Raw genomic sequence first — 25,832 nt, 5'->3', positions numbered from 1 at the left:
CTGGATGGAAAAAATGACATGGATGGGTGGCGGTAGCCCAGTGCATAACCACCCTCCTGGCTCTTACAGCCTGCAACTCTGAGCCCAAGCTGCTAACCCACCTCCTGCCATTTCTTTCAGGTGTGGTGTTGGGGGGCTGTGGCGACAAATCCATTCGTTTCCGGCCCACTCTGGTCTTCAGGGATCACCATGCACACCTATTCCTCAATATTTTCAGCGACATCTTAGCTGACTTCAAGTAAAGAAGCCATTTCCACTACTCTCTGGAAAGCCCTGATCTCAACAGTTGTCAAATTGATTAGTTTGCCTAATTCATGTTTTCACTTAAAGTATGAGAAGTGAATGCAAAAACTGGAGGGTAGTGTGTGGGGAAAGGACGTTTTTTGTGGCTTGTGGGGAGGGTAGAGGATGGAGGGCCCGGTTTTGGTTTTCCTCCGTGTAGAGCCAATAATGACCATTGGCCTACACTCAGATTGTGCTTGAGCTCCGTCTTAGGACAGGCCACGAGGGTCCCAGCCATTTATCTGCCCACTCTTGAACATCTACAATTTCTTTGGAAGCCAGCCATGGGAATGACACCTGCTCCTGAGAGAGGAGCTGGGACTTCTGGGTTCCAGTCCCTCTCAAGTGCCATATTCTGTCCAAGAATGTTGGCTCCCTTGCCCTATGCAAACATATTTGACCCTCACCCAACCCCTGGAACTCCGAGCATGTCCCAAGCACAGTTCAGTGAAGGACAGGACACATCATATAGAGGCAGGATTGTAGGGATATTAGGATTGAGCCAGGGGTGTGGGAAGGGGTCTTCTCAAGACCTGGGCTGCTCATCCCAGTGCATCTGGGGATTCTTCTGATCTGTGACTTCTGTCCTTGATGGGACTTTGGAGACTGTCCACGCAGGATCATGGATGGTTCTTGCTGTCCACCATCCCTCCCCCCCAAGCTCTTTCCCCTGTTAAATGTCAATTGAGGCCTCTGGAAACAAAACTGCAGCCTGGGAAGGGGGCACACAGGGGCACATGTGAGCTGAAGGATGAGAAGCACAAGCCAGTCTCCCTGGAGCATGAGCCCAGGGCCTGGGACAGGTGACTTCTTCCTGTCTCTGAGTGGCCGGGGGTCTGCTTTTTGAACTTCTCACCCAGGAGGCTCTTTCTCTAGGTTTGGTTCACCCTTTTTTGCTCCACTTCTGAGTAACCATAGGAATAGCTTTGCTGTTCTATCCAAGGCAGTCAGTTGCTAAACTAAATTTCTTGAGGGAAGCATCATGAATTACAGGCATCAGAGGTCCATGCAGGAAGAAAATTAGGCTGTTGGTTCAACGTGGTTTCCTTGTCTTTGCCACTCCAAATCAGACCTTTTTTCTAACTGGAACAAGTGTGGAGATTATGAGGCACATGGTACTTGAAGGCTTAACTGCACCTTGGCTGAGGCTAAGGGAACTCTGCTGAAGGCTCAACTTTCTTGGAACTGATTTAAGTTCACAGGCTCCTAAAAGGAGCAGCTAGTAGTCCCACAGCATTGAAGACTGTTTAGTGGGAAGACAAAGAAAGTCTGGCTTGTTGTATTCTCTCTCCAAAAGGAAGCCACTTCATCTCCCAATGCTTTGATTGTCCATTTGGGAAGACAGAGATATCAAGGTTCTCCATTCAGCACTTTGCTCTTTTAATAATCATCCAAAGATCTCAAGTGTTTTTTTTTCAGCTTGCACTCTTCAGCAGACTTGGTCTTCGACCTGTTTTTGTTGAGAAGGAAACACACTAACATGCCTAACAGGCACAGACAGATCCGTGAGTTCCTGTTCACTCTGCATTCTTGCAGTCAGTGCTGAGTCATTGCTTTAAAGGAGTTCTGCTGTGTTTAAGGCCATTGGCACTGCCAAATAAGTGGACATATGTGCCTCCCCCTTTCTGTGAGATTTCACTTTTTGGTATATTAAATCATTCATTCATGAAACTGGCATTGAACACCTGGCTCTATCCCAGGCCTAGTGTAAGCAATAGGATTACAAACCTGAAAGAAAACATGGTCCCTGCTCTCAAGGGAGTCACATCCCATTGTGGACAACAGACTCTTAAACCCATAATTAAAGCTGAGTAGCAAGTGCTGTGACAGAGGTATGTACAGGAGCATCAGGAAATTGGAGGGAGTGCCCCAATCCACCTAAGGATCAGAGGAGGTTTCAAGAAGAAAGTCATATTTGAGCAAGGTTTTGCAGAATGAGCAAGAGGTCACCAAACAGACAAGGCAAGGAAGAGTGTTGCAGAAAGGGAACAGCATGTGCAAAGGCCTACCGGTTCATGGTCTCACACCTTTCACTGGCAATCCAGATTCCACAGGCAATAGCCCAGGATTCAAGGCCTTGTTCAACAAACAAACAAAATGGAAAACAAACCATAATTCTTTTATTGGCATGAGTAAGATATCTTCTGAGGACTTTAGCACTGGATGCAAACATACAAAAAGGGTTTTGAAATCCAGAAGGCTTTTAAACTAAGGCACAACCAGAAATGGCTCTCTTTGGTGGAGAGTGGCTCCAATGTTTTGTTCTCTCCCCAGAGGGCATTGGCAGAAAACTGAAACCGCTTATCTAGAAATTCATTTCCAGACTTATGTACTCCTTACCAAGGGAAGTTATTCTTGTAAAACTTTTTAAGCCATTTACCAGGTTCTTACTGGCTATTGGCATGAAGAGTTCCTGTGACATCTGCTTTTGGGGGTAGGTGTCTGGATGGGAAAAATGTCAAGGAAAAGGATTCCCAGCAGAGCTCAAGATCATAGGAACTTGGAAGAGGTTGGTGAAAACTCGGGGTGGCTAGGGGGCAGTGGACAGACTACCATGTACGGCAGAGCCCAGGGAGAAGTGCTTCTGTGGTGAGGGACTGGAAATGGATCCATCACACATTAGTGCCATAGAGTTTAGTAAATGTCTCTAGCAAATCTAGTCACTTTTACAGAAAATAAGGTCCAGTAATAGCAACTCTTAGCATAGCCTCCCTTTTATTATAAATGGGTGTTTTTTATAATTTTTACTGACACTCAGTAACCATGCAAAATTGTGCACATTAATATATCTATACTTATCTATCTATATAGTGTGTATATATATATATTAGCCTATGGTAGAAAAACCACAGCTAGGGAGCATCGCCAACTTACGCATACAAAGTGATCTTGTTTACAGTATTGTTGACAGTGCCAATAAATGATAAAGAAATTAACATGTCATAATGTAACTGGCAACCATACATACAATTCCATCAATACTTCCTGTGTTAATCAGTATTGTTAAATTAAAAAAAATATATTTATAATGGAAACATGAGAGTGAATGTGGCCTTCTTGACTGGAAATGGTTTTAATTATTTGGCAAGTACTTATTAAGCGCCTATAATATATACCTCTTAGGGATGTCTTCAGGGAACATTCTACCAGCATTGGGTATGAGCCATTAATTTCTCCAGGGCTCACAAGGACATACCATGTGATAGGGATGGACAAGGTATGGTCCTTACTCAGTTCACCTTCCAGTGGAGCAAAGGTCATATCAACTCAGCATAAGGACTAGGATACAGGAAGACCCCAGATGCCGTACATGCACAAAGGATTGGCCCTAAGTTGGGGTGGAAGTTGGGACCCTGAGTTTCCTCCTCAAGGTTGAGCAGGAACTGTTCCAGGGACTCAGAGGAGGGATGGAAAGCATCCAGTTCAAGAAAATAGCTAACTGAAGGGACAAAGGTTGGGGGAGGCAGAAGGCATTTATTTCTACGTTGTCCAGCATGAGTAGATCACAACGGGAGAGATTCCAGCACCCCCTGGAGACAAGGCCAGAGAAATGGGCTGAGCTGCAATCCAGAGGGCCTTCTGTGCTGTGCTTAGGGCGTGGGCCTTCCATGCAGTGATGCAGCCACTAAAGGTTTGGAGCAGGGGGATATTTCAATGTGCATTTTAGAGACTGTCCTGCATGTTCACCATGACAAACAGGGAGGTGCAGAGATGGGTCGGGCCACTGCCACCATCAACATGACTTGGGAGTCTAACTAGGACAATAATGGAATGAATGGAAAGGGAAGGAAAAGCACAGAATCCAAAACATACAGGACAGTGACTTTCAACACTGGATGCACTTTAGAGTCACCCTGAAGAGCTTTTTAAACAATCCTAATGCTAGGGCCCTACCCCAAACCAATTAAGTCAGATTCTCTCCATGGCCAACTAAGGTGATAAGCTGATGACTGACTGGAATCAACAGGGAGGCTCAGAAGAGATGCTTAGTAGACACCTGCACAAGTGAGTTGGACCTTCATCCTCCTGGTGTCCTGACCTGGAAGCAGGGGTGGTGGGTTTTCTCACTTCTGCTCCCAGCTGTCTCAGTGGCCTTCCATCACCCTTATATTTCTCACCTGTAAAATCTATGGCTTGGAACACATGGTTTCCAAGGTATCTCTCAGCTCTGAAATCCGACATGTCTAAGAAACAAGACTTGAAAGGCAGTATCTACCATTAAATGTATTTTTAAATCACCCACAGTAATGATCATTTCCTGAGGATCTATAGTGTGCAGCCACATTCTACTGCTGCTTTATAATTTTCACAAGAAACCTACATGCTATGTACTTGTATGCCTGTTTTTAATGTGAAGAAGCTGAAGCTCAAAATCAGAGTTTAGAAGCCAGGATACACATGGATGTATGAAAGATGGCACACGTGTAATCAATGTGTGTGCCTGTATGTGCACGCACACAGTCAGCATGAAATTGGTTAAGGATAGGGACTACCAATGACCTTTCTCACAGCAGCCTGGCCACTGGCCTTGGTATGTGGACTCGAACTGGTCAGTGTCAGTATGAGGTCCTAAACATACAGGCCTAAGGCAGGTGTGTGGAAGGTGTCAGAACCTCAAAGTCAAATACTATTTTTAAAAACAATCAGTGTTTTCTATTTTTTGTATTTCCCCACTGGGGAAGCAGGACGAGGCAGCAGTGACCCAACTCAACTTGATAGCTGGCTGACCTTAAGGAAGTCAATTCATCTGCAAAATGAGGTTGATAACAGTAATGCTCACTAACATGTATCAAGTGCTCCCTTGGATCAGGAACTATTTTCAGTGCTTTTCATGTAGTAAGCCAGGCCCCTCAATCACCCTAAGTGGGTACTTTTATTATCATTGCTTGACAGGTGAAGAAACCAAGGCCCAAACAGACACCATATAACTGGCCCCAGGTCATAGCCAGGAAGTGCCAGGGCTGGGATTCAAGCAGGCAGGAAGTCTTGCTTCAAAACCACATGCTTCGCCCTACATACCACTGCCTCTCTCTGGCTCTCCAACTTGAACAGTTGCTGGGTTTAAATGTAATAATCGCCTGGCATATGGTAGGTGCTAAATACAAGATACTTCTTTTGCCACTTCCTCTCTGTGAATAGTGTTGCACATAGGATTCTAAATAACATATTTCTGTCAGAGTTAAGTTCCCAGTCATAAATACTAAATTTAATTCCCAACAAAGGTAAACTCAACTGGACATCCTGGAATATATTTCAACAGTTAATAGGTAAAATGGATGTTTTGTCACCACTTGGTACAAGCATGGCCAGATGGTATCGGCTCTGCTTGACTAATTATAATCAGCCAAGACTTTATAGTGGAATGCTGCAGGATCAAAACAAGGCCATAAAACTTGGACTCCTCCTGGAGGTCAAAGGGGACTTTGCTTTCCACCTGGGGACTTACAAGCCCTGAAACCATGAAGTAGCAAAAGGAAAGCTCCAATCATAATTATTTCAGCAACTCACCACAAGGTTGGGCCCCCGAGCAGCTGAGTTCACCAGATCCAGGGAGTGCTGATGGGCTGGGGTGGGATTTCTGGCCCTATGACAATGTCTCATTTTTGGTAACCAGTGCAGGAGGGACAACAGCTCTCAGCTGTGCCCAATGTGAATGTCCCCAGCTAGAGCTGACCTCACCCTTGTCTGGAGGCCCCCATCTTAGTCAGCTCCAGCTGCTATAACAGAATACCTTAGACTGGACAGCCCAAACAGCAAACAATTAACTGCTCACGGTTCTGGAGAATGGAAGGCCATAATCGGGTTCTTGTGGAAGGTCTCTCCCTGGTTATGTCCTCACATGGCCTTCCTTGGTGTACTCAGTCTTGTCTCCTTCCTATAGGACATTAATCCTGTCACGAGGGCCCCACCCCCAAGACCTCCTCTAACCCTAATCACCTCCCAAGGCCCCACCTCCAAACACCATCACTTTAGGGGTTATAATTTCAACATATGATGTTAGGGACGACTATTCAGTCCATAGCAACTACCATATGAGAATTGACATGCTACAGACCACCACCATTCCCTGCGTCTAAATGATATGTAGCCCAGGGGTGGCATGGAGGAGCACAAAACCCACACTGTTCTCAGCAGAGAAAGGAAAACCAGGGTACAAGGGACACAGTTAAGTCCCACTGACACTCTCAGTGACTGAATGTTTCCTATTGTCCACTCAGTTTCCCAGTCCAGAGTGGAAATACAGGAAACTACCTAGAAAGCTGATGTGAGGAAGAAGGGTGGAAGAAGATACTGTGTTTATCACAGCATTTTCCATGTTAAGACACATGACAAACTCATGAAAATTTTAAATACTGGGTTACAAAGTTGAACTGGGAGCCTTCCCTTCATCTACCACCTTCAACCCTGAAACCTCTTCCCAGAGGTAATTACTGTTCACAATTTGGAATGTTGCATTTTTAAAACACAAGATCGCACAAGACGATATTGTTGTGTGACTTGTTTGTTCCACATAACATTACCCCATGGTTACCTTTCGACATCAGCAGATTATATCAGTCTAACTCTGGTTAAGGGTCATGTAACCCCATAATATGGATCTACCAACATTTTATTTTTCAGTTACACTTTACCAACATTTATTGAACTGTGTTGCCTATTCCGGAGACTTAGCTTACTTCCAGTTTTGATGGTGGTATTGTTTTGTTTGTTTTGCCGTTAGAAACATTCAGTGAATATTCTCATGTGGATGCTTGGGCATTTCTATTAGGTTACTATGTTTGAATTGTCAAAGAGGGTAATCACCAGCGTGTCCACCACCTGAATCTAAAGGCCACTTCCATTTTCTGAAGAGCTGCTGCTCGGTTTTAGAGAAGGGTGAACCCCACAAAATGATTTTCAAAACTTGGGGTACCTTGGAATTACCATAAAACACACATGCCCAGTTTCTACCAGAACCTGTAGGGGTTCAACACAGGGTAGTTTTGCTCTCTTTGTTGATTTGGGATTTTTTTTGCACAGCTCCCAGGTGCTGCCCTACAAGTGTGGTAAACACCCTAACCCGATTCCCATTCTCACATGGAGATCTATGATTTTAGCTCAGGAATAAAGGAAAGGATAATGCATTTGCTCTGTGTGCCCTCTGCTGGTACTATGGAGCCGACCATGCATCAGAACAGAAGCTCTTTCATGCCAAGGCTGGTGAGAATCCCGGCTCTCAACTTCCAGTATAGTGAGACTTCCACCCAGTGGCTGTCGACCCAGGCTACACATGAGAGCCACCTGGGGCACATGGTCAGAGGCCTGGGTAACAACATTTTTAAAAAGCTCTCCAGGTGATTCCGTACATGGAGCCAGGGTTTGAGAACCTACTCTCTAGGCAAAAAATTGGCCCGGGAACATGCAGTCCAGAGACATCTGATATGAGAGCCCCAAGACCTCTGGGTAGTGAGTCCTGTCTTGCAGGTGTGCCGTGCCTGCTTGGAGGACACTCCTGCCCCAGTCGTGCAGTTACCCTCTGGCAGGACCAAATGACCCACTTCTAGGTTTCTTCCCAGTCTGGTCTGCTGCTGGGTCTGCCACTCCATCATCTCTCAACTAACACTTAATGTTTGCTCTTGTCTACTGCATTTGCAAAGCACTCAACATTTATTATTTATTCTCACACACATCCCATGAGACAGGCAGGATCTTCCATTTTACAAATGTAAAATCAAGGTTCAGAGACACTCAGCTACCTGAGACTTGGCCCAGGACAGAGGTTAAGGATGAACAAAACCCAACTCTTTTGACTCCAAATCCTCTGTTCCCCCTGCCCCACCCTTCTTCCCATTTTACAGCACTGTTCTGTTTGCATGAACGGGGCATAGCTCCTTCCAACAGCTGGCTCCTAACAGAACCTGCTGGCCATTACCCACATGAATGTTATATACAAATGCGGAACTCTTATTGTATACAAGAATTTGCACTAAGGCCTCTGTCCTTAACTAGGTTACTAGCATCAGCCTCATGAATTTCCTCACCCCAAAAGGCAAGTTTCCCAGGAATCCTGGCAAAGTCTCCAGCTGACAGGTCCCCTTCATTAGCCTCGTCCACACCTTCAGCCTTCAGTCAGAGATCCAGGTGGCCCAAGGCTGCCCAGAAGCCCAGTGCCCAGTTGTTCACTTAAGTGTGTCCAGCACCCCAAACACCTGTGTGAAACGCTCTCTGTCCACGATGCGTCCATAGCGCAGGGTGAGGTAGAAGGTCTGCTTCCCACTGTACTGTTGGATCCGCACGAAAAGTTCCTGCGGCCGGTCCTGGGTTTCCGTCATAGGGATCACGTCGGCCACTGGGCAGTACGTGTCCTGTCGCCAGCCCCAGAAGGTCAGGTGGGCCACCCGCAGCATGGTGCCTGACTCATTCACATACAGGATACCCACCAGCCTCCGGAAGAAATAGCTCATCCAGCACAGCATGGCCAGGGCGAACCCAGCTATCCCACCCACAAGGCACAGGGAGTCGAAAGCCATAAGGCCCTGGGAGTACCAGTAAAAGCCAGGCGGCAGGGCCACCACCGTCAGGGCCGTTTGAGCCACCTTCAGCCGAGACAAGTACCTAAAGATTCTGATGGCGTCAAACCGGTAGATCATCTGGAATTTCTCTGTCTCTGTGCCTGGTGGTTTCTCTTTCAAGGTGGGTGACCTACTCCCCACCCACCTCCTCAAATCCTGCCCATTGCAGCACTGCAACCCGTAGAGAGGCCTTCCCCACACAGCTGGCCCTGGCAACCGCATCACAGCTCGGAGGACAGCAGCCTGGAAGGGAGACAAGAGACCATTTCTCTCAAAGAACTCAACTGTGCTCATCATACAATGGGCACCTGCAAAGCATCTTAGGTGCAGGCTCCTGCCAGTCTTGTGAGGTCACCATCAGGACAAAGATGAAAAGAAATGGAAACCCACGTGCTTTACCTCATGTGCCCTTCACAAAAGCTGTGTGAAATAGTAAAAATCTAAGCCCAGAAGAGGTAAGAAATTTACCCAGGAACACACAGCCAGCGAGTGAGACAGTGTCTGACTCTCCAACCGGTCCTCCTTCCTCCAGGCACTTCAAATAGGTATAGGAAGGAGACAGAGCCCTCGTTCATTTAAACAAAAGTGCCTAGAGAGAGCCAGCTGCCGGCTGGGCACTAGATGCATCAGGCTGGGTGAATATTTCCCCAAGCAGGAAATGTCCCACTGGGGAACAAATTCGTTGGATATGTAGCACAGTAACTTTCTGAATCTCTGTCAGGTTAGAGCGTCATCTGAGTGCCGAAGGGAAACGGTGATTTCTTAGCCCTGTTGGGGGGAGCCGGAAGACTGGAGGAGGAGAGAGGGGTGAAGGAGCCAAACGGAAGCACAAGGATTTTAGTGGAAGCACAGTCCACACCTTGACTACTGCAGTGAACGTTGCTGTGGGCTTTGGAACAGTCTGGGTTCCAATCCCGACTCCTAGTCACTAGCTCTGAATCCTTGGGCACGTCATTCCCCCTCTCTAGGCCTCGGTTTCTTCATCTTTCAAACGGGGATTCAGAATAGACTGAATGAGATGGTGCTTTTAAAACTCTCAAGAGCACCTGACGGCCCTGACGCACACAGAATGTTCGGTGAGCTTTAGTTTCGCTGTTGTTGACGCACGTGACGTGAGCGCACAGCAAGCCCGGGAATAACAAATCGTAACCCACCCCGCAGGTCCCTCCCGCGCGTTCCCCGAATCACAACCTCGGGCTTCGGCCTGCGGGCCCTAGGCCTGAACCCGACCCGAGGAGCGCGTCACCTCCCTCAGTCCCCACCACCCACCTGCTTACCATGGCCCGCCCTTCTACCCGATTCCGCCAGCCAGCGGGGTCTCTACAACCGCTTCCTCCCCCTTACGGGACTGCGTGAGGCACGTTGCATTCTGGGATTTGTGGTCCACAGAGAGTTGCTGACGCTCCTGGCCGGGTGGCCGTGGAGTCTCCTCCTCCCGACGTGCGCCGCAGCGAGCGGGCTGAGCCCCGGAAGTTCCGGACCGAGTTCCTGGTGCCAGCGGGTCACATCAGGTGCAGCACGGGATCTGGCGACATGGCTCCGTCCCGCCCCGTGCTGAGTCTCTTCTACGTGGACGGGACCCTGACGGCCCCCGCGGCAGGTAGGCGGCACCCGGGAGACTGGAGGCAGCGGGTGCAGAAACTCTTTCTGGCCCCAGACCAGGCTAACGACCACCCAGGGTGGGCACCGAGGGGCGGCTAAGGACCGCCTTCCGCCTCTGACGGGGCTGAAGTCAGTTCTGGGTGCCCTAGAGCTTGAGCCCGAAAACCTCAGGGTACTTGGAGATGGGACGGGGCGAACAACTTTTGAGAGGAGGAAACTTGCGTTGGGTTGGGAATTGCAGTTTTGAACACTCCCCGCAAGCCCTGGGTTTCAACCACTGCTCAGCCCCCTTAACAGCTATGTGCCCTCCTCCGTTCTGTCACCTATGGGATGTACTTTGTACCCCGATATGGAAAACATAGGTTTCCAGGTCGAACAGACCTAGTAGAGTCTCTACTTTGTGACTTTGCAAGTCCTTTAACCACTGAGCCTCAGCATCTAGTGTTTTTACCTGTTCCATATGGGGCTTGTGAGGGTCAAATGAAATGAAACAAGTTCATAAAAGTATCTTGCCTTACAGGAGGCTGTGTTCAGTAACATTTACCAAATATTAACCACCACCATCACCCGCTTCTCCAGCCACTGCCATGGGTCTCGGACGATGGAGGAGACTTAGACTGTTCAACAGGAGGCTTGTGGAGAGCCTCCTTGGACTCCTGGACACTTGCTTCCCACTTCCAGATTTTGGTGCTACCGGCACTGATAGGTTTCAGTTAAGATCAGCATTTGTGATGAGCTCACTCTGACCTCCTCCTTGTACAAACTGATCACCAAACACCAGCCAATCAAACGTGAGGCCCAGTTGGCCTTACTGTGTTCAAGTGCTTTCTCTACCCACCTTAATTTTGCCCAGGTGGTAGCAGTGGTATGCTTCAGCATTCCACATCAAATGTGTATGACCTTAGACGTGTCATTTTACCTTTCTGAGCCACATGTTGGATGTGTGTAGTGAAGATACTCAACTGCAAGTTCTCCAAAGGCCCCTTTTGACACTGAGATTCAGTGATCGCCACAAGCTTGTGGGTCATTAAAAGCCTGTGGTGGCGTAGGGCCAAGGTCAGCCATTCATTGTTTGTAAAGAGTCACAGCAGTTACTGTTGTCTTCGCCAACCATTTGGTTTATCGTAACTGCTCAACTTTAATGCAAAAGCAGCCATAGACTATATGTAGACACAGCATGGCTGTGTCCCAGGTAAACTGTATTACAAAAACATGCAGCTGCTCAATTTGTCTCATTGGTCATAATGGTGTAGGGCTTACATTCCAAGCCTTTTTACACACATCATTGGACCCTCTCAAGCTTTCATCCCAGGTGATATGGTTATTACTATCCTTTTAAACATAAGGAGACTGAGACTCAAGGTCCTCTCGATCTCACTCAGCAGATCTGGTTGGTACCAGTCTCCTGGCCTCAGGGCATTGTGTTGGCTAAGTTTGCCATCTTCTGCCATTCTTCTAAGGTGGAAACTGTTCTGGTTGCTGGATATGCCATTCAGGAAAGTGCACCTGATTTGCAGGAGGAATTATGCTACATAAGCATAAAGTATGAAATAGTAATGAAACCAGGCAACCCATAATGTATATAGTCCTTAAAACATTGGAAGCATAATATTCTTTGCACTGAACATAAGTCATTTTAACACTCATAAAACTCTGCAGTTTAAAAGAGAATGGTATCTATGTAGTGGGTTCTTCTGATAAAAAATAAAAACATTTTAGCAACAATCTACTCATTATCCAACCTCTCCCTCACAAATGTATTCTCAAACATTGATAAGCCCAATACAGTGTGGCAGTCGAATGGGTGATCTTTTCTTGAAGCTGCTGAAACAGGATATGACCTAAATAGGTAAATTCTAAGTAGCATGGAGTCCAGGGTTTTGCACATCTCACTGTTTTATTGCACTGAGTCCTTTCCTAAGATATGCCACTTCATCTAAAAACAGTTCAGACTTAGAATAAAAGCGGGCAGAAGGAAGGGGGCAGTGCTTAAACCTGGGTGAATTGTTTTCCAGCCTTCTGTCATGAAAAATGTAAAACATACTGAACCACTGAAAAATAATGCAGAGATCAGCCATATCCCCTCCACTTAAGTTCAACAATAATTTACATTAGCTTTATCTTCCTTGTGTGTGTGGTTTTTTTTAATCTTTGCTGCACCATTTCCTAAGCTGCCATCATCACAGAACTTCACTCCTAAATATTGAGCCTGGAGCGCTAAAGAAGCTGAAAGTGCTTTTAACTAAGCTCCTACCTATTTGCCTAATGTTTTCAAGTGGAGAACAAAGGGAAAGAAGGAAAAGACTGGGTCAGTCACCCTCAGTGTTGCCTCTGCCTCATGCATGACCCTCAACCGATAGTGGCTGAGGACCTTTTTGAAAATGCCTCACACTGAATCAAGTAACTCATCTACTTTATTTTAGAAAGTAACTCTTTCTTTATTTTAGAACAGGGGTGTCAAACTCATTTTCACTGGATGGCACATCAGCTTCTCAGTTGCCTTCAAAGGGCTGCATATAACCTTAGGACTGTATAAATGTAACTACTCTTTAGCTAGGGACAAGGAGCTTGGTGCTGCTACTGGGTAGAAACAAGGTGCCGGGCTGGATAAAACAAGGTGGAGGGCCTTGTGTTTGCCACCTGTGTCCTAGAATACTCAAGGTCACTTGGGTGAGGTCCTACTCCAAGACTTAATCAACTACTGTCTGAGCTACATTGCAAAAATTAAACTCCTGAAGAAGAGGTGGGTTTGCCTTTAGCAAAGAGGCTCCAACAGAATTTGAAGTGATGTCTTTGGGTGGGTGGTGCTCATTTAAGTCCAAAGCCCAGTGCTTAATAAAGAATCACTGGAAACCTTCTGCAAAGTCAGTGGTAGAAGAATGATCTTATAAAGGACAGCATGTCCACTTGATGGAAATTGAAAACAATATACCTTCAAAGGCTACCGGTTAGGGGAAGCACCTGTGAGTCAGCAATGTGAAAAGAGCAACATAAAGCCCAGACCTGGACATCTCGAACCAAAGACCAGCAGACCAAATCCCACACAAAGCCCAGTTTGGTTGTCCTATAACACTAAATCATGCCTGAATTAATTGCTATAACTTAAAATGTTTTCTTTATTTACTTTTTAGACAGAGGGCAAGGGAGGGAGAAAGTGGCAAAGAAACATCAATGGACCAGAGATATTTGGATCAGTTGCCTGTCACACACCCTCAATGGGGAACCTGGCTTGCAAACTAGTCTTGTACAATGACTAGGAATCGAACCAGCCACCTTTTAGATTGCAGACCTGTGCTCAGTCCACACCAGCCATGGCTTAACCACTATCATTTAAAGGTCTGATTTTCCATTTGAAATGTCTGGAATTCTGGCTTCTGTTGCATCTGAAGAGCTGACAGATGGATGCCCTATTCCACATAGCAGCACCACCCCACCTCTAGTCTTTCACAGGCCACTTCACTTATTTTTCTGATTTTTTTAGGCATTTGATTTGGGAACCTACCTTTTGGATTCTGTCATCTCAATTCTCATTCTTAAGTAACAATGTAATGTACATACATGCCCACAATTAAAGATTGGCAGAAGCCCAGGCCAGGTAGCTCATTTGTTTGCAGCGTCACCCCATGCCTCCGAAGGTTGAGAGGGTCCAATCCCCGACTGGGGTGCAACCAATCAATATTTCTCCCTTTCCCTCTCTAAAATCAATAAACGTATCTACTCATGTGAGGATTTAAAAAAAAAAAAGATTGGCAAGAAACGGACACATGTTAACAGGGGCTGTTTTTTGATGGTGAAGGTACAGGTGGTTTCTTTGAAATACTTTTCATTTTCTTGTCAGTATTTTGCCCGTTATATGAAACACCTATGATCAGGGGGAGAAACATTGTTTAAAAGGCAAACTTCAGGATAATGCTGCGCTTTTGAGACTGTCAGAATTGATGAAACAAATGCCCCTGCTCAACACCTCCAATCAGTGGGCAAAGGGGTTTCTTCTCCAATTGGTCCCATGGGATGAGACAGGCTGGACCCAGCTTGCAGCTGGGTGAGGACACGTGGGGGCTCATTATCCTGCTCTGTCTACTTCTGTGTGTATTAGAAATTCCCCATGGTGAAAAGTAAAACTGTATCTTATCTCCCAGGTCAGCTTAGTCTTCACCTTAGACTGAGCATTAAGGAAGGATATAAAAGACGAGGCAGAATGCTGTCCTCAGGTGCCATCTAATGAGGGAGACCCAGGTGCGGAGCTGTAATTCCGAATTAGCACGACGTGCCTGGTGAATTCAGGAGGCAGGGCTGAGACCCACCTCGATGAGCATTTGCCCTTGTTTCTTGGCAGTACAGCTAGTGTGCCCCATGTAGGTCAGGCAGGTGCAGCCAGACTTCAGGGAGGAGTGGACTGCTTGGGAAACCGCCTTAATTCTGATTTTTAAAGCAGAAGGCTGTCTAAGGGGCATCGGCTTCCCTTCGTACCATGGGAATGAGAGTAATACTGTGTCCTTGAGTTGGGGAAAATAATTGAGCTCTTTTTCTGACTGTTTAGGGTGGGCAGCCCTAGGGTCGCCCTGGGAATGGTCACCAGTCCCCTCGTCCCCTGGTGTACCCGTAGAAGGAGTAGGCTGGGACGGGGCTGGTCTGCACCAACTCCAGAACCACTCAGATGGGGATTTTGAGAAAGTGGTGTAGGCTCACATGTTACATCTCTGCAAGTTAAACACAGCAGGGACAGGATCTGGTGATTGCAGTTTTACTGTTTTTACTTCACTTGATGAGTATTCACTGTTTCCCAGTATACAAATTACTTTTACATAAACGGGAACCTTTGATTTTCACAAGACACTGCAGAGGTAACCAGAGAGAGTGCCGATAGCCCCTTTGTGAGGCTCAGAGAAAGGCGCAGAGTCACACGGCCTAGTGAGAGGTGATGTTGGCCTTGAACGGGTCCTCGGCTCCACGCTTGGCCTGTGTCCTCCTAGTGTTTACAAGTGGCTGATGGCTGGACATCAGGGCTGTGTGACCGAAAAAGCAGAAGGAGTCCAGGGGAAATGTTTCAGAGCCTCAGACATCAGTGTTCAGAACTGGAAGACACTTCGAAGTGCATACTCTGTCACAAAACACTTCAGTTGCATTGTCAGAATGAGTAGCTTACAAGTTAAGTTATTAAGAAACTCATTTTTGAGACTTAAACTGAAAACGTGGAGAAAAGTGTTTTGTTTTGTTTTTTAAACATCTCCATTTAAAGGTCACCTGTGATGCTGCAACGAACACACTTCAGTCTAAGACCCAGGCCACTAGGAGGGGAGTTTTTCAGAATGCTGGGTGGGCTAGGCAGAGCAAATGCACAGGGCAGGTCACGGTGCAGTGGAGTGGCCCACACGGTTCTGGTGTGTTTTTAGGGAGGTCTGAATGCTCTGCGTTTAGAGCAGGGGCTCGGAAAACAGAAGCGCTGTCGTGGAGGCACTGAACACAGGGAAAGTGTCATACACGTTGGGAATGATGAGCAAAGGAAACATTAAACCAAGTGCACAAAGTATAAAGTGTAGCCATGTCTAGACACCACGTTCTATCTGAATAATTTTTGTGCCAATAGATGACATCAGAATTTAAAAAAATAATAATAAAATAAAGCACCTTCATTCAAGGTAACTACAAAAGCATTAGGCTGTTCTCCTTTTCTGCAGTCAAATCAACCCCTTTAAGAAGAGGTTATTAGATAACTGCCAATGGGTAACTTGCATTTCCTCAGTTATTAGAGAGGGTAATGGGGTGGTTCTCAGAACTTTTTCCTGTGTCGCATCGCTTGGTAAAATCAGTGTCTTCAAGAGGTCACTAGCAAAGTTGTCTGAGACTGATTTTCAAACTCTCAGGCAACTTGGAGAGCTGGTCATCATTTCCATAGCTTTGTATTAACTATGAAATTCTTGGCCCAGTGATAGCACTGTCCAACAAAAATGTGAGCCACACATGTGGTCTTTTTAAAGATTTTTATTTATTGATTTTTAGAAGGAGGAGAAGTGAGGGAGAATGAGAAGGAGAGAAACATTGATGAGTAAGAGGGACATTAATTGGTTGCCTCTCACATGCCCACAACCAGAGACCTGGCCCTCAACCCAGACTTGTGTCCTGACCGGGAACCAAACTGGAGACCTTTTGGTCTACAAAACAACACTCAACCCGCTGAGCCACACCTGTCAGGGACACATATGCAATTGTCAGTTTTTAGTAGCCATCTTAAAATTTTTAAAAAAGGAACAGGAAATTAATTTTAATGTTTCATTTAACCCCATATATTCAAAATATTATTATTTTAACAAAGTCAGTATAGAGCATTATTGATTATTACATTTCCTTTTTTCTACTTAGTCTTTGAACTCCATAGCAGAGAGATGGGTTGAGAGCCTCCTAGATAAATTAAACTGACTATATTCTGGAATCACATACTGTTTGGAAAAAGCAAGGAACCTCAGAAGTCAACTCAGTTGGTTCCACAAATCAAGAAACTGAGGCCCAGAAAGGAGTGAGGCCTGGCTGGTGTAGCTCATTGGATTGAGCTTGGGCCTGCAAACCAAAGGGTCGCTGGTTTGATTCCCAGTCAGGGCACATGCCTGGGTTGCAGGCCAGGTCCCCAGTAGGGGGCGCCTGAGAGGCAACCACACATTGATGTTTCTCTCCCTCTCTCCCTTCCCTTCTCTTTAAAAATAAATAAAATCTTGAGAGAAAGAAAGAAGCGAGGGACTTGTCTAGGCTCACCAGACTTTTATTAGTCATGATCGACCAGCACTTGAATATTTCTCGTGGCTGAGACAGACTTCATCCCTCAACACTGATGTCTCAGGCTTGTTTTTTTTGGTGGAATATGCCTGTCAAATGCTTTAAGCGAGTTGGTTTCTCCTGTCAGTGCCTATGAGTCATCACTTAAAGTCCTTTCACTTTACTGGCTCTAATAAATGTGGGGTTGTAGGGAAATGGAAATGCGGAGGGATGGTGTATAATAGATGATGGGTGGGGTTTTAAGTATTCTTGAACTGTGAGATGAACATCTTTCTGTGACAAAGCTGCAAAAGGGATTTTGTTGCCTGTGAAAGCTGCCTGTACATCACCTCCCAGGTGATTTTCATTTTTCCCCCCGCACGATGAGCTGCATGCAGTGTGTTGAAGGTGGAGATGAGCACTGCTGAATCCTATCAGATCACCCCCCACCCCACCCACCCCAAGCTTCCTTTACACCCAGCTCTTGACAGAGCATCTAAATGCAAATGCATCCCTCCTTCTGAGCTGATACTCCAGGCCTCATTTCTAGATTTTAGATGAAATAATGTTGGAAAAACTCATAAGGTGGAATGAACTAGAACCTATCCCTAAAGCAGTGTAAATCAACCGTGCAATCCACTTGCTGACACGAGTAAATAGCACCTTTTTCCAGTGACAGGTTATTAGCCTCCTTTCCACCTCTAGCTGTTGTGTTTCCCCTCCCCACTTGGCAGGAGGCCAGATCAGCTTTGATGTCTTTCCTGATGGATGGGACAAGAGGTATTGCCTGGGACATGTGGAAAATGACGGCTATAAGACCATTTATTTCTTTGGAGACAAAACCATGCCAGTGAGTATGGAAGCGTTTTTTGCAGGTTCACTGTGCGGTTTGGCTTGCAGGGAGGAAGTGGACAAATGGGCTTTTTTCCTCTTACCCACACCTTACCCTGCATCCCAGCTCAAACTGGCGATGCTTCTGTCCTGTGAGGTGATTGAGGTCCCCTCCCCTCAGTGCTCAAGACACTCAGTGCTTGGACACCTCAGTGGAGGTGAGAATTGAGCCTTTGGGGCTTGGCTTTTGAATTAAATATTGCCCTCCTCCAGTGCCTTCCAGAACACCTTGCTCAGGGCTGTTGTCAAATGCTTTTTGCATTTCGGAGACCTTGCTCTTACTTTCTTTTTTTTTTTTTTTTTTCTTTTTTATTTCAATCATTGTTCAAGTACAGTTTTCTCCCCCCTACTCCCGTTCCAGCCCCTGCCCTTACTTTCTTGTTGGCAGTGTTTTATTTCCCAGGGGCATTCACTTTGGCTGGGCACTAGGAGTCCTAAATGAGAGGAGGACAAGGAGTCTGGAATTCAGGAGCAGGCACTGGGGACACGTAGGAGGGGAGGGGTCAGTCCTGGGCATCACACACAGGGTGCAGGAGCTATCCCAGGGGGTGTCAGCAATCCCTAGTTCAGGACTGAGGCTAGACTGGCACTGGGAGCAGAGCCTGGTGTCCAAGACCAGTGCCAGCAGGAGGAATCCCTAGGAGGAGTTTCCCCAGAGCCAGCATGGCAGCAGAGGGAGGCTCTCCTTAGGATGGGTGGGTCCCCAAGGAGGTGGCCCTTGGGAGGCCCCCAGGGGAGACTCAGCACTAGGCTTTCACTGGCTAGCCTTGGGCTCAGTGGCTCCCTTTGAATTCCTCCTGCCCTCTGTGCCCTGCTGCCTGTGGAGAGTGTTTATCCCCTCACTTCTGGCCCACTCCAGAATGCTTACTGCTAAGGTCTACCCTGGGTAAGAAATGAAAGAGCTGGTGGCACAGAGCAAACTACCGGTACCTGCTCTTTAGATGAGCACGCTTTCCAGTCAACACACCCTCTCTCCACGGGTGGGAAAGATTCTAATTCCCAAATGAAGGTGGTGCCTTTCAGGGGTACCAGTGGGCCATTTTCTTCATGACAGGGAGAAGTGGTTTATACTCACATCCTCTCATTGCAATGCTCCAGAGTGCAGGCTTTGAGTAACTCGATGTCTTCAGGAAAAGTAAGCTGATGAAATTCATTGCACCCAAGATGTAAGGAATGTCCAGAAGCTTCTTCAGGCCTTCCAAACTGGTGCCATTTTGCACAGGCTGAGAAGAGAGCTCTCAGAGGCCAAAACAGTTTTCTGTAAAGATGATGTTCTTGCTGTGTGTAAAGAGCCACCTGGAGCATCAGGTGGGACTTTACACAATGCAGCGTAGTTCTTTGGGGGTTTTTTGTGTTTTTTTTCTTTTTTAGATTTAATTTATTTATTTTTGGAGTGAGGGGATGGGAGGGAGACAGAGAGGGAGAGAAACATTGATGTGAGAGACAAACATCAATCGGTTTCCTCTTCTACATGCCCCTGCTGCGGGAAGAACCCGGAATCCCAGGCGTGTGCCCCAACTGGGGATGGAGCAGGTAACCTTGTACTTTGTGGGACAGCACCCAAACAACTGAGGCATACAGGTCAGAGAGTAGTTCTGGAGACAATCAGGTAATGACTTCTTTTGGGAATTTATTTTCTATTCTCTAACCACCACATTAGCAGACATCAATTGTGCTTTCTGTATCTTACCTGCTTTTCAACAATGGATGCTATTCGGGGAAGGTTCCCCCGCCCCATCTTAAGTAATATGCATTTATTGTAGGAAATTGGAAAAAGTATGAAGAAGAAAGGATAAGTCACTTGTAGTCACAGCTGATTTGCCTCCCAGGCTTTTCTCTCTACACAGGTAACCCCAAATGTGAGACCCCAGCATGTTCATTGTCTTATTTTCTGCCTTTCTTCTCTTTACATATTTTATTTCCCCCACGTTAGTGAGTCTTCTTTACAAACAAGATTTAATGGTGGCACAACAAACAGTTCATCATTTAGGCGTAGTTCATTTCCCCGCTTCCCTAGAAGAGGTACTTGGAGTTTGTGGATTTTTGCTGTTGTAACTAACACTGATGAACATTCTCACGACATTCTTTGCCCTCCTCTGTGATCCTTTCTGTCAGTGGTTTCCTGGAAGTGGGAGCCAAAGTCCAGCCATCTAAACCTTCTAACAACATATTGATCCTGGAAACTAGGCACAGAGCTGTTCAAATACTTACTTCAAACTTTTCTTCATATTCAGAGACAGACATTTTGAAAACTCTTTTCTCTCTGTGTATCAAGGCAAATGTTTTTGCTGGCTTCCAGGGAAATAGCACCTGAGCTAAGAGCTGTCAGTCAGAAGCCATTTCCCTTCCAAGCCCTCCAGGCCCCAAGGCCTGCCTGACCGCCTCCTCTGTCCTGGACACACAGCCTCCCTCTGACAGGATCTGATCTTACACTAAGCGTGCCGCTGACTCTGAGCACCTCCAGAGAGCAGAGCAAAGAGCTTGGCCCTTGCTTTTCTAAGCAGTAGTCAGCCCTGGAAACCCCGGCACCCTTCCCCTCAGGCTCATTCAGCTTAGAGGCGGGGGACTTGGTTTGCTGCGGGGAAGGAGGTGGCTAGGGCTCAGGAAGATATGCCCCAGACTGCTCTGCCTGGCTTCCCCGGGGGCTGCACCGGCCCAGTTGCCCCTAGCCTTTCTGAATTCTCAGGCAAGAAAACCTGCTTGTCCAATGTTTTGTGTAAAAAAGCATCTGGGCTTTAAGGCAGTGGTGGCATGAAAACAGTCTAACACTTTGTGAACCACCTGTTCACTCTTAACTCGGTCTCCTCTTTGTCTCCAACATCAGGATAATCAGGGTTCACTTCTGTGACAGCGGGTGCAGAACTGGGGTGGGTGGGGACAGGACACTCCTCAGCCCCCTCCCCTGGCATCTGAACACAGAGGACACTGCCTTCTGCTTCATCCCCAGGCCTGGGCCTGCTGGGGATTTAAATATCCGTGGGCAGTTTGAGCTGTGGCCTCGCCTTTGGACCCATCACATACACTCTAATAAGACTATGTATGATCAGTTATCCATCTCTTTGCCCCTGCACCCCCTTATCTGTGCTCAGGAACCAGGTTTTGTTTTGGGTCTTGGAAGCTGAGTTGCCCCAGCTGGAGTCAAGTAACCTTCAGTTCACATGCAAATGCAGTGTTTGAAGTTTCTGGTTGTCTGAGGCCTCATTATTCTAGACGGTGCACTCTCACTAGCTCAGTGTTCTGGCTCTGCTTCTCCTGCCCTCCCTCTGACTCTGGTGTGCAAGCTGTGTGCACCACCTGCACAAAGGAGCAGAGGCAGAGGCCAGGTTCCCTGGCAGGAGGGAAAGGATGGTAGCAAGCAAGTGGAGCTGAAAAAGTTGCCCAGCCCAGAAGGGGGAAGTTTGGGTTCTCTGGACCCGCTTCCTTGAATGTGGGTGTGTTACATTGTAGCTCCCAGCAGGACCATGGGAGACTCATGCCAAATTAGGCATCTGTCAGGTACACATCTGTCCTCTAGTGTGACATCCTCTCCTGGGAGGGGCAGCCGTAGCAGCTGTGAACCTTCCTTGTTTCAGAGGTCACTCTCCCCAGCTACTGGCTTCTGTCCTCACCTCCCACCCTGGCTGACTGCAGGAGCCTCCTAGCTCAACTGTGCTTCTGCCTGTGGGTCCTCATCCCCCATTCATTCTCCCCAAAGGTCCTGCTGTAGGTGAATCTGATTGTGTCCTGGGTTGCAGCTTTCTGGTGGCGTCACAGAGAGTCCCAGATCCCTAGTAAGATCTTCCATACTCTCTGGGTCCTGGCCCTCCCAGCCCCAACCATCAGGTTGTGAGTACTGAACTGCCTTTCCTGTGGAGAGCCAGTCACATGACTTGTCCCCTCACTTCCTTCAGGTGTCTGCTCAAAGGCCCCTCCCTTGTCACCCCAGGTTCCTTCCCCTTCTATTCTTTTTCTTTCTGCTTTCTGAATTTTTAAAAATTGCTTTCAGAGAGAGAGAGAGAGAAACATTGATTTGTTGTTCCACTCATTCATGCATTCATTGGTTGATTTCTTGTATGTGCCCTGACAGGAGATTGAACCTGCAACCTTGGCGTATTGGGACGATGCTCCAACTAACTGAGCTGCCCTGCCAGGGCCTCCCTTCCCCTCTGTTCTTTGCAGCTCTTCCCTGTGGCCCACGGAGCTGGAAGGTAGCCCTTTGTCCCTTTGTGGTTTTGTTTGCCCCACTGTGTCTCCAGCTGCTGAAAAGGTGCCAGGCAGGGAGCAGTTGCTCCACCAGGTTTGTCGGGATAGGTGATTACTGCCTCCTGCCTCCTAAGTCTGGGAGTGCCAGGGAGTGACCCTGTCCCCAAGAGGTGTCTGCTTCTTCTGGACAGTGCAGGAGTTGGTTTTCTTTTGAACATAGTTCTCTGTGCTGGTGTTTACCTACCATGCCATTTCCAGGGAAATCTGGTTGTTTCCTTTTATTTTCTTTTTTAATCATAGGAATTACTACAAGTGGTTCCACGCTCACCTCCTTGAGTGGCAGATGCTGCCCATGTAACTCAGGGCTTCTGAGTGACCAGAGCACAGCAGGCTCCTGAGGCCATACTGGGAAGGGGCATTCGTGGCTCCAAGGTCACGGCTGCCCAACATGACTCCTGCACCCAGCACACCTAGGGCCCCACAGCAATCCATCCGGAAATCTTGAATTTCACTTCCACCCGGGAAAGCCAACTGCTTGGGGATGGGTTCTGAGAGCAGTAGGAACTTGAGGGGTCAGCCAACCCTTTAGAAGGATGCCAGGTTTTCTACAGAATCTTTTGAGAATAACCCATGTTTTCAGTGGTTATTTCCACTGTATGACAAACTAGTTAATTTTTTTTAAGATTATGAGTTAGACTGCTTATCCAGTAAGAGGAAAATAAATTCCCTGAGAAGAAAAGCAGGGGCTTCCCTCCCCCTCCCCACACAGGCTCCGGGCAGGAAGCTCAATTCATTCACCTGGGATAGTGGGGCTGGGGACCCCCAGTCATGGGAAGCCGCCCCCCACCCCCTGCAGCCGGCAGCAAGCCCAGGTCTTCCCAGAACCATGCCCTTGCCCAACTCCCGGAGGCACGGCAGATAAAAGAACGTGGGGAAACACCAGAAAGCTGGATTAGCTGCTGCAGCTGACACAGGTTACTTTCCAGGCACCTCACCCAGATCCCTTGGTCTCATCAACTGGCCCACAGTACCATGGCGAAGTCCCACCACTCCCCATTTTACAGGCGCGGAGTTGCCCAAAGCACCCCTCTAGTCAATGGTAGAATCAGGATCTAAACCCAGGCGACCTGGCTCAGACACTAGCCACATGGCCAGGGCTCTGTGGTCACATGGGACTAGTGGCCCCTGTCGCCTCAGAAAATTCTGGGAGCAGAGCTGCTCTGGACGACTGTCCTGCCCACTCCCTGTGACTCGTTATGAGTCTGGGCACAGTGAAAACAGATTGATGACTCGGAGAATTCTGTCCCCTGCCAAGCTTGCCTTCTTTTTAGAAAAATAAGCCTTAGGTCGTAAGTTCTTTCATCAGCATAATTATATGCTCCCAGCTGAATTGCAGTTCAGGAGAAGGTGATAAACCCTTTCTCAGTGACAACTGTCTCTTAGTTTCCAGAGGAACGAGGTAACCAAGGAGCCCTCCTTGCCATTTTATTGGCAGCCCCGGGCTCCAGGGCTGCAGCAGCAGCAGCAGCAGCAGCAGCAGCAGCAGCATCTGCTTCGTGTCTTTGCAGGGTGGAAACGACCACGAGATCTTCACAACCCGAGGACAGTGGGCTACACGGTGACGGCACCTGAGGACACGCAGGATCTGTGAAGAGCTCTTCCCCTAATGTCCCTTGCCGTGGGAGGGAGAGAGGCCCAGCTGACAAGTCTGAGAGGGTCATTCGGTGACCAAACCCCGATCCCTCCCTCACATGCCCACAGGACACTTACAGCCATCCAACCCAGGACAGAAATTTTCAAACACTTCCTGAAATGAAGCACCTGCGGAGTGTCAGCTTGGTGGCAGTTTTGAACCAAGGGCACCATGGCCATCAGGTGGTATTAAGCTAAGTGACCATGTGCACTGTTTCCCCACCTCACTTCCTGTTGGACAGCCACAGACCTCAGCATGGCCTGGTTCACAGGTTGGCTCACTAGTCACTACACAGGGGGCAGCTGGTTCTCTGACCATGGAGACGGGAGGAAATAGGTACCGACAGGCCCCAGGGAGAACTGAACAGACGTGCAGCCTTTCCCGGCCCTTCCCCTGGGTGCATGCTCTAAACCCAGGTTCAGAGAGACTAACTTAGGGTGTCACACCTCACCAAAAGAACCCTCTTACTGGCCTGGATTCCCCGGGCCTTACTTAACCTCAGGTTTCTCGGGGACCCGGTGAACGCCTCACTCATTAACAGAGCTGAAGCTGCACTGTTTCTCTGCAGATCTTTAAAAAAAGAAGTGTGTTGACCCCGGCCCTGACCCAGCCTCTGACCTCAGGGCTGGGAGCAGCCATGGTGGGGCCTAGGACCCTCACTCCTCCCTTCTGGGTTCTGCAAGCTCCTCCTGAAACTGGAAGGCATCGCCAGGCCCTTGTCCCCAACAGGGTGGAAGACCGCTTTCCATGGCAATGGTTAACATGTCCCTTTTTAGCATCGGAAATGTCAGGACCCACCAGCGCTCCACCACCTGGTGCTGGAGCCCACCAACCCGAATCCATGTGCTTTGCACCCCCACACCCCCATGTTCCCACCAGGTGCTTTCATCACAGAGGAACCTGGTTCTCCCCCAAACCCGGCCCTGGGCTTGTCAGTTCTGGATCAGTCCACCCACCACTCCGCACCACATGGTTGATGTCTCTGGGCAGTTCTCAGCACAGGCCACCCCATGGCATCTTTCCTTGTTGAAGTATTTTGCAAATGATACTGGAATGAGCTTGCAAATGAAAAGTAGCAAATTAAAGTGATTTTATTGTTCCTATTTCTCATTCTGATTACTTCCTCATGTCAACCTGTCTGCTCTTCTGTCAAATGCGATGCCACCCCTACCACATAGATAGCTTAATTTCAGTAAAGCCCTTGCAGTGGCGTGTGTGGGCTATTACTCAGGTCAGCCCCAGGAACCCTGTACGCAGGACTCTTAGGCCTGCTTTGCAGAGGAGGATGCACTGAGTCATTCCCTCAGCCTTGGGGAGGGGGCAGGATGAAGACAGCGTCGCCAGAACTATAAACATGGTGGCCAAGTGCTGAGCAGTGGGAAGCACAGAGGCTGTGCCCTGAGCAGCCTGGGGCCAGTAAGAAAACAAGTCTCATCCCAGCACTGCAGAAGCTGACCTGGTGTTTAGCACTGGGTTTAAGCAGTCTCGCGATAAAGGCCTGTGTGGAGGGCACAGCAGACAGTTACTGCAGCTCGAGGCCACCAGGAAGGCCCCTCTGAACCTCGTGTGGCACCTGAACCTGATCCTGAGGGAGGAACTGGAGGAGGCTCAAGATCGGTGTGACAACTGAGTGGGGAGTGATGGAAGGGTCCAGCCCAGTGGAGCCCACGTGGATCCAGGAAGGGCCGGGTGAAGGTGGCCTTGCACCACTTCCTTTCCAAGAACTGCTTCCTCTTCCTTTTCACCCAAGTGCTCCTTGATCTCAGCCCTGGCAGGCACCTGGGCAGGGCAGCCAGGCCTCAGCCTTTGCACCTCTATGCCCTCTGGGGCACCCCCTGTCACGTTCTGGAACTCTTCCCAGCCCTGTCGCTTGCAGCTGGTTT

General features: G+C 48.0%; 2 protein-coding genes and 1 long non-coding RNA gene across 4 annotated transcripts in view; 2 read left to right on the top strand and 1 right to left on the bottom strand.

Annotated features, from left to right (window-relative positions):
* Nucleotides 1-3,320, top strand: part of LOC114498673 (4-aminobutyrate aminotransferase, mitochondrial) — an 87,945-nt gene extending 84,625 nt beyond the window's left edge. For both annotated transcript variants that reach the window (XM_028514799.2, XM_036020944.1), the window contains exon 16: nt 121-3,320. In XM_028514799.2, coding sequence (XP_028370600.1) covers nt 121-242 — 122 coding nt within the window. In that variant the 3' untranslated portion in view covers nt 243-3,320. The remainder of the gene's footprint in view (nt 1-120) is intronic.
* A 3,256-nt stretch (nt 3,321-6,576) lies between these two features.
* LOC118499581 (transmembrane protein 186-like) lies at nt 6,577-10,446 on the bottom strand. Its single transcript, XM_036020945.1, has 2 exons — nt 10,112-10,446; nt 6,577-9,077 (listed from the first exon to the last, which is right to left on the bottom strand). The coding sequence occupies exons 1-2, from the start codon at nt 10,112-10,114 to the stop codon at nt 8,442-8,444; spliced, it is 639 nt and encodes a 212-aa protein (XP_035876838.1). The 5' UTR covers nt 10,115-10,446; the 3' UTR covers nt 6,577-8,441.
* A 6,148-nt stretch (nt 10,447-16,594) lies between these two features.
* Nucleotides 16,595-25,053, top strand: LOC114513196. The gene is made up of 3 exons (XR_003685827.2): nt 16,595-16,644; nt 17,918-18,033; nt 23,825-25,053. It is a non-coding gene; the product is annotated as an uncharacterized LOC114513196 (long non-coding RNA).
* Nucleotides 25,054-25,832: the final 779 nt, after the last annotated feature.

Source organism: Phyllostomus discolor, chromosome 3 (assembly GCF_004126475.2).
Source record: "Phyllostomus discolor isolate MPI-MPIP mPhyDis1 chromosome 3, mPhyDis1.pri.v3, whole genome shotgun sequence".
In the NCBI taxonomy this organism is placed as follows: Eukaryota; Metazoa; Chordata; class Mammalia; order Chiroptera; family Phyllostomidae; genus Phyllostomus; species Phyllostomus discolor.
Note: the sequence above shows the minus strand (reverse complement) of the source record. Positions and strands in the feature narration are given on the sequence as shown.